The sequence below is a fragment of the Gobio gobio genome, assembly GCF_949357685.1.
Source record: "Gobio gobio genome assembly, chromosome: 4".
NCBI classification, from domain to species: Eukaryota; Metazoa; Chordata; class Actinopteri; order Cypriniformes; family Gobionidae; genus Gobio; species Gobio gobio.
Window position 1 is genome coordinate 67,379,322 of NC_137100.1, and position 10,000 is coordinate 67,389,321.

General features: G+C 40.4%; 1 protein-coding gene across 1 annotated transcript in view; it reads right to left on the bottom strand.

Moving 5' to 3' along the window:
• Nucleotides 1–10,000, bottom strand: part of gpsm1b (G protein signaling modulator 1b) — a 43,751-nt gene that overhangs the window by 15,402 nt on the left and 18,349 nt on the right. The window contains exons 8-11 of the mRNA XM_079816135.1: nucleotides 6,982–7,090; nucleotides 6,795–6,909; nucleotides 4,221–4,291; nucleotides 3,824–3,988 (exon numbers count right to left, since the gene is read on the bottom strand). Coding sequence (XP_079672261.1) covers nucleotides 3,824–3,988; nucleotides 4,221–4,291; nucleotides 6,795–6,909; nucleotides 6,982–7,090 — 460 coding nt within the window. The remainder of the gene's footprint in view (nucleotides 1–3,823; nucleotides 3,989–4,220; nucleotides 4,292–6,794; nucleotides 6,910–6,981; nucleotides 7,091–10,000) is intronic.

Below are 10,000 nucleotides of genomic sequence, written 5' to 3' on the forward strand. Positions count from 1 at the left end.
TAAAATGACCTAAATTACTGTGTTTGTGTTGTGACGGTGTTAGGGGACGAAACACACATTGCATTATATATGGTCAAGCTTTAATTAGGATCAAACCAAAGAATCAATCAATCAGTGAAATAAATACTTTACTCTTTTGTTATTGTATTACAGCACCGAATAATATTACTACATAAAGTCACAGTGCAATATAACTCAATATAACTCATGTAAGTATAGCAGCGTTCAGGGCAGGGAATGATGCTCATATTTTCATATATGCCCCGTCCTCTGGGAAAGTCTCTCACACACACACACACACACACACACACACACACACACACACGCATTAGCAGCAGCTCAGCTGGGGTGTATTGATTATCAGAGGAACACAGGAGCCGCTCTATCAGCTGAAGCCTTTAGTGAAGCACTTTAGAACAGATACGATTAAAGCCTGGACGGACACATCTGAGCCTCATTACAGCACTGATACAGCAGACAGATCAACAGACAGACAGATCAACAGACAGACAGATCAACAGACACAGACAGATCAACAGACAGACAGATCAACAGACAGACAGATAGATAGACAGACAGATCAACAGACAGACAGATCAACAGATAGACAGATCAACAGACAGACAGATCAACAGACAGACAGATCAACAGACAGACAGATCAACAGACAGACAGATAGATAGACAGATAGATGAACAGATAGACAGATAGATAGACAAACGGATGGATGAACAGACAGACAGACAGACAGATGAACAGACAGAAAGACAGACAGATGAACAGACAGACAGATGAACAGACAGAAAGACAGACAGATGAACAGACAGACAGATGAACAGACAGAAAGACAGACAGATGAACAGACAGAAAGACAGACAGATGAACAGACAGACAGACAGACAGATGAACAGATAGATAGACAGACAGACAGATGAACAGATAGACAGATGAACAGATAGACAGATGAACAGATAGATGGACAGACGGACAGATGAACAGACAGACAGATAGATAGACAGATGAACAGATAGACAGATGCACAGACAGACGGACAGATAGACAGACAAACAGATGAACAGATAGACAGATGAACAGGTAGACAGATGCACAGACAGACGGACAGATAGACAGACGGACAGATGAACAGATAGACAGATGAACAGGTAGACAGATGCACAGACAGACGGACAGATAGACAGACGGACAGATGAACAGATAGACAGATGAACAGATGGACAGATGAACAGACGGACAGATGAACAGACGGACAGATGAACAGATAGACAGATGAACAGACGGACAGATGAACAGACGGACAGATGAACAGACGGACAGATGAACAGACGGACAGATGAACAGACAGACAGATGAACAGACGGACAGATGAACAGACGGACAGATGAACAGACGGACAGATGAACAGACGGACAGATGAACAGACGGACAGATGAACAGACGGACAGATGAACAGATAGACAGATGAACAGATAGACAGATGAACAGATAGACAGATGAACAGATAGACAGATGAACAGATAGACAGATGAACAGACGGACAGATGAACAGACGGACAGATGAACAGACGGACAGATGAACAGACGGACAGATGAACAGACAGACAGATGAACAGACGGACAGATGAACAGACGGACAGATGAACAGACAGACAGATGAACAGACGGACAGATGAACAGACGGACAGATGAACAGACGGACAGATGAACAGACGGACAGATGAACAGACAGACAGATGAACAGACGGACAGATGAACAGACGGACAGATGAACAGACAGACAGATGAACAGACGGACAGATGAACAGACGGACAGATGAACAGACGGACAGATGAACAGACGGACAGATGAACAGACAGACAGATGAACAGACGGACAGATGAACAGACGGACAGATGAACAGACGGACAGATGAACAGACGGACAGATGAACAGACGGACAGATGAACAGATAGACAGATGAACAGATAGACAGATGAACAGATAGACAGATGAACAGATAGACAGATGAACAGATAGACAGATGAACAGACGGACAGATGAACAGACGGACAGATGAACAGACGGACAGATGAACAGACGGACAGATGAACAGACGGACAGATGAACAGACGGACAGATGAACAGATAGACAGATGAACAGACGGACAGATGAACAGACGGACAGATGATGAACAGACGGACAGATGAACAGATAGACAGATGAACAGACGGACAGATGAACAGATAGACAGATGAACAGACGGACAGATGAACAGACGGACAGATGATGAACAGACGGACAGATGAACAGATAGACAGATGAACAGACGGACAGATGAACAGACGGAGAGATGAACAGATAGACAGATGAACAGACGGACAGATGAACAGATAGACAGATGAACAGACGGACAGATGAACAGATAGACAGATGAACAGATAGACAGATGAACAGACGGACAGATGAACAGACGGACAGATTAACAGATAGACAGATGAACAGATAGACAGATGAACAGATAGACAGATTAACAGATAGACAGATGAACAGATAGACAGATGAACAGACGGACAGATTAACAGATAGACAGATGAACAGACGGACAGATGAACAGATAGACAGATGAACAGACGGACAGATGAACAGATAGACAGATAGATATACAGACAGACGGACAGATGAACAGATAGACAGATAGATATACAGACAGACGGACAGATGAACAGATAGACAGATGAACAGACGGACAGATGAACAGATAGACAGATGAACAGACGGACAGATGAACAGATAGACAGATGAACAGATAGACAGATAGATATACAGACAGATAGATATATGTATATATATCTATATACAGACAGACGGACTGATGAACAGATAGACAGATGAACAGATAGACAGACAGACGGACAGATGAACAGATAGACAGATGAACAGACGGACAGATGAACAGATAGACAGATGAACAGACGGACAGATGAACAGATAGACAGATGAACAGACGGACAGATGAACAGATAGACAGATGAACAGACGGACAGATGAACAGATAGACAGATGAACAGACGGACTGATGAACAGATAGACAGATGAACAGATGAACAGATATACAGACAGACGGACAGATGAACAGATAGACAGATGAACAGACGGACAGATGAACAGATAGACAGATGAACAGACGGACAGATGAACAGATAGACAGATGAACAGATAGACAGATAGATATACAGACAGATAGATATACAGACAGATGGACAGATGAACAGATAGACAGATGAACAGACAGACAGATGAACAGACGGACAGATGAACAGATAGACAGATGAACAGATAGACAGATAGATATACAGACAGACGGACAGATGAACAGATAGACAGATGAACAGACGGACAGATGAACAGATAGACAGATGAACAGATAGACAGATGAACAGATAGACAGATGAACAGACGGACAGATGAACAGACGGACAGATGAACAGACGGACAGATGAACAGACGGACAGATGAACAGATAGACAGATGAACAGACAGACAGACAGATAGACAGACAGACAGATAGACAGACAGATGGATAGACAGATAGATTAACAGACAGACAGACAGATAGACAGACAGATGGATAGACAGATGGATAGACAGATAGACAGACAGATAGACAGACAGATGGATAGACAGATGGATAGACAGATAGATTAACAGACAGACAGACAGATAGACAGACAGATAGACAGACAGATAGACAGACAGATGGATAGACAGATAGATTAACAGACAGACAGACAGACAGACAGACGGACGGATGGATAATCACTCACTGGAGGTGTGACGTGAACAGTGATGTCATCAGTGTCCACAGGTGAGTCCAGCCACTGTCTCTCATCGGACGACTGACTGTCTGCGTAACTCTTGCTCCTGCTGGACTGAGACAGTGGATTCCTGGACCTCCTGGACACATCCTCAGCATCATGAGCGTCTCCGTTCTGCAGCAACACACACATGAGCACACACACATGAGCACACACACACACACACACACTGCACTGGTTCTGATTGACTGCCCATGAGTCTGCCCAGCAGGACACGCTCCGCATTCTGATGTGGATTCTAGGCTTAGGGTTTGTGGGACAGAGACTTAGTTCAAAAGATTGAGACTCAAGGACACGTCCTGCAGGGCAAAGTCTTGGTCAGCCAATCAGATGTCGAGCATGTGACCTTATCAGAGCTGTACTTCCAGAGGTCCACACTCTCCATGCTGTTCTTCTTGCTGAACTTGGGTCTGGCTCCTGTTGGAGAAAACAAGTACACGTTTATTATAAATCATCAAATATTAATTTACTGAGCACAGACATTTACTTCAGCTCACGAGACACACAAACAAAGAGATTATTGGTAAATACAGATATAGACAGATGAAGAGATGGATTGACAGATAGATAGATAGATAGATAGATAGATAGATAGATAGATAGATAGATAGATAGATAGATAGATAGATAGATAGATAGATAGATAGATAGATAGATAGATAGATAGATAGATAGATAGATAGATAGATAGATAGATAGATGAACAGACAGACAGATAGATAGACAGATGAACAGACAGATGGATAGACAGATGAACAGACAGATAGATAGACAGATGAACAGACAGATGGATAGACAGATGAACAGACAGACAGATAGATAGACAGATGGATAGACAGATGAACAGACAGATAGATAGATAGACAGATGAACAGACAGATGGATAGACAGATGAACAGACAGACAGATAGATAGACAGATGAACAGACAGATGAATAGACAGATGAACAGACAGACAGATAGATAGATAGATAGATCGATAGATAGATAGATAGATAGACAGACAGACAGACAGACAGACAGACAGACAGACAGACAGACAGACAGACAGACAGACAGACAGACAGACAGACAGACAGATAGATAGATAGATAGATAGATAGATAGATAGATAGATAGATAGATAGATAGATAGATAGATAGATAGATAGATAGATAGATAGATAGATAGATAGATAGATAGATAGATAGATAGATAGATAGATAGATAGATAGATAGATAGATAGATAGACAGATGATCAGACAGATAGATAGACAGATGAACAGACAGATGGACAGACAGATGGATAGACAGATGAACAGACAGATAGACAGATACATAGACAGATAGATAGACTGACAGATTGATATACAAATCGATAGACTGATGAACAGACAGATAGACAGATGAACAGAGACAGATGGATAGACAGATGAACAGACAGATAGATAGACAGATGAACTGACAGATAGATAGACAGATGGACACAGATGTATAGACAGATGAACTGACAGACAGACCCACAGATGGATAGATAGACAGATGAACAGACAGATAGAAAGACAGACAGTTGGATAGACAGATGAACAGACAGATAGATAGACAGATGAAGAGACAGAATGACAGATGAACAGACAGACAGACAGACAGACAGATGGATAGACTGATGAACAGACAGATGGACAGAGACCCACAGATAGACAGATGAACAGACAGATAGACAGACAGACAGATAGGTAGACAGATTGATAGATAGACAGATGAACAGACAGACAGACAGACAGATGGACAGATAAACAGACAGATGGACAGACAGACAGACAGACAGATGGACAGATAGACAGACAAACAGATAGATGGACAGATAGACAGACAGACGGACAGACAGATGGACAGATAGACAGACGAACAGATAGATGGACAGATAGACAGACAGACAGACGGACAGACAGATGGACAGATAGACAGACAGACAGAGAGACAGACAGACAGATGGACAGACTGACAGACGGACAGACAGATGGACAGATAGACAGATGGACAGACAGACAGATGGACAGATAGACAGACAGACAGACAGACGGATGGACAGATGGACAGATAGACAGATGGACAGACAGACAGACAGACAGATAGACAGACGAACAGATAGATGGACAGATAGACAGACAGACGGACGGACAGATGGACAGATAGACAGACGAACAGATAGATGGACAGATAGACAGACGGACAGACAGATGGACAGATAGACAGACGGACAGACAGATGGACAGATAGACAGACGAACAGATAGATGGACAGATAGACAGACGGACAGACAGATGGACAGATAGACAGACGGACAGACAGACAGACAGACAGATGGACAGATAGACAGACGAACAGATAGATGGACAGATAGACAGACGAACAGATAGATGGACAGATAGACAGATGGACAGACAGACAGACAGACAGATGGACAGATAGACAGACGAACGGACAGATGGACAGATAGACAGACGAACAGATAGATGGACAGATAGACAGACGAACAGATAGATGGACAGATAGACAGACGGACAGACAGATGGACAGACAGACAGACGGACAGACAGATGGACAGACAGACAGACGGACAGACAGATGGACAGATAGACAGACAGACAGACGGACAGACAGATAGACAGATGGACTGTCAACAATACAAATCCATCCTAAATAAAATAATTAGCTGTATAGAGGAGACCGGGGCTAGTTGTCACATAAATAAAGCACATGTTGTGGAAGATGACTCTTCAAACTAAAGTATTCTTTCCTTTAGAATACTTTATCAGTGTTACTTTATTCACTGTCAGGCGTCAGTGTCAAATCAGTGTCAGGTTCTCCTTGCACAAAGACCATAGTGTGACAACGTGCCCCGCCGTGGCTTATACTGTGAAATAGGTGAGGTTTACCCAGCACTTTAAACTCTGAGTCAGAAGGAGAGAGATCGGCCTCCTTCACCCCGAGAGCCTCCATCAGCTCCTCCACATTCATCCTGGCCGTCAGCTCTCCGTTTCTGTCCCCGATCTGAGAGCAAGCAGAGCACAGGAGTTATGGAGAGTGAAGCCGGAGCCGCTGGAGCTCAGGGTCTGGCTTCACCTCTCTGGAGATGTCCAGGTGTCTCCGGGCGTAGAGCAGAGCCTGGCGGTGGTTTCCCAACGACACGTAAGCGTTACCCAGACTCCAACAGGCCCGGCCCTCCCCAACCCTACCAGAGACAGACAGACAGCATGTTATTCCTCAAGACACCTTTCGTTCCACTTCGATTATTTCCTCACACTGATTCATCCAGTAATGGAACAAGTGAAGTCTTAATTAGTGAGTCATTGAACCATTCACTCAAGAGATTCGTTCAAAAACGCTGATTAATCCAATAATGAAACAAGTGAAGTCTTAATTAGTGAGTCATTGAATCATTCATTCAAGAGATTCATTCAAAAATACTGATTCATCCAGTAATGAAACAAGTGAAGTCTTTATGAGTGAGTCATTGAATCATTCACTCAAGAGATTCGTTCAAAAACACTGATTAATCCAATAATGAAACAAGTGAAGTCTTAATTAGTGAGTCATTGAATCATTCACTCAAGAGATTCATTCAAAAACACTGATTCATCCAGTAATGAAACAAGTGAAGTCTTTATGAGTGAGTCATTGAATCATTCATTCAAGAGATTGTTCAAAAACACTGATTCATCCAGTAATGAAACAAGTGAAGTCTTTATGAGTGAGTCACTGAATCATTCACTCAAGAGATTTGTTCAAAAACACTGATTCATCCAGTAATGAAACAAGTGAAGTCTTTATGAGTGAGTCATTGAATCATTCACTCAAGAGATTTGTTCAAAAACACTGATTCATCCAGTAATGAAACAAGTGAAGTCTTTATGAGTGAGTCATTGAATCATTCACTCAAGAGATTCGTTCAAAAACACTGATTCATCCAGTAATGAAACAAGTGAAGTCTTTATGAGTGAGTCATTGAATCATTCACTCAAGAGATTTGTTCAAAAACACTGATTCATCCAGTAATGAAACAAGTGAAGTCTTTATGAGTGAGTCATTGAATCATTCACTCAAGAGATTCGTTCAAAAACACTGATTAATCCATTAATGGAACAAGTGAAGTCTTAATTAGTGAGTCATTGAATCATTCACTCAAGAGATTCATTCAAAAACACTGATTCATCCAGTAATGGAACAAGTGAAGTCTTAATTAGTGAGTCATTGAATCATTCACCCAAGAGATTTGTTCAAAAACACTGATTCATCCAGTAATGGAACAAGTGAAGTCTTAATTAGTGAGTCATTCAATCATTCACTCAAGAGATTTGTTCAAAAACACTGATTCATCCAGTAATGAAACAAGTGAAGTCTTTATGAGTGAGTCATTGAATCATTCACTCAAGAGATTTGTTCAAAAACACTGATTAATCCAATAATGGAACAAGTGAAGTCTTTATGAGTGAGTCATTGAATCATTCACTCAAGAGATTTGTTCAAAAACACTGATTCATCCAGTAATGAAACAAGTGAAGTCTTTATGAGTGAGTCATTGAATCATTCACTCAAGAGATTCGTTCAAAAACACTGATTAATCCAATAATGGAACAAGTGAAGTCTTAATTAGTGAGTCATTGAATCATTCACTCAAGAGATTCATTCAAAAACACTGATTCATCCAGTAATGGAACAAGTGAAGTCTTAATTAGTGAGTCATTGAATCATTCACTCAAGAGATTTGTTCAAAAACACTGATTCATTCAGTAATGAAACAAGTGAAGTCTTAATTAGTGAGTCATTGAATCATTCATTCAAGAGATCGTTCAAAAACACTGATTCATCCAGTAATGGAACAAGTGAAGTCTTAATTAGTGAGTCATTGAACCATTCACTCAAGAGATTCGTTCAAAAACACTGAACTCAAGAGATTCGTTCAAAAACACTGATTAATCCAATAATGAAACAAGTGAAGTCTTAATTAGTGAGTCATTGAATCATTCATTCAAGAGATCGTTCAAAAACACTGATTCATCCAGTAATGAAACAAGTGAAGTCTTAATTAGTGAGTCATTGAATCATTCATTCAAGATATCGTTCAAAAACACTGATTAATCCAATAATGAAACAAGTGAAGTCTTAATTAGTGAGTCATTGAATCATTCACTCAAGAGATTCATTCAAAAACACTGATTCATCCAGTAATGAAACAAGTGAAGTCTTTATGAGTGAGTCATTGAATCATTCATTCAAGAGATCGTTCAAAAACACTGATTCATCCAGTAATGAAACAAGTGAAGTCTTAATTAGTGAGTCATTGAATCATTCACTCAAGAGATCGTTCAAAAACACTGATTCATTCAGTAATGAAACAAGTGAAGTCTTAATTAGTGAGTCATTGAATCATTCACTCAAGAGATTCATTCAAAAACACTGATTCATTCAGTAATGAAACAATTGAAGTCTTAATTAGTGAGTCATTGAATCATTCACTCAAGAGATTCATTCAAAAACACTGATTCATTCAGTAATGAAACAAGTGAAGTCTTAATTAGTGAGTCATTGAATCATTCACTCAAGAGATTCATTCAAAAACACTGATTCATTCAGTAATGAAACAAGTGAAGTCTTTATGAGTGAGTCATTGAATCATTCACTCAAGAGATTTGTTCAAAAACACTTGTTTCCCATTGAATACATTTTATATATATATATATATATAATTTTTGTATTTTTTTTTATTAAAGCTGTATTTCATTTTAGAGTCAAGCCTAGGCCTCATGAAAGCATTTTTTTAAATGAGATCGGCGCCATCCGGTGGACACATTGAGCATTTTTATCACACAAGAGCACATTTTTACCACTATAGTGGATCTTGCGTTTTATAACAAAATAAAAAAAATCGTAGCTTCATCGGAAATGTCAGAAACTTGGTGACTTTATTGGTACTTGGTATATGAACATCCCAAAAAATTGGGGACAGGATTTGAAAAGTCTAAGTGGTCGTAAAAAAAAAAGTCACACTCAGGACCTTCGGGTCAAAAATGACCCCCATATGAACCATTCCGATGAAGCTACGATTTTTAACATTTCTTATTTTAAAAAATTCGGGTCAGAA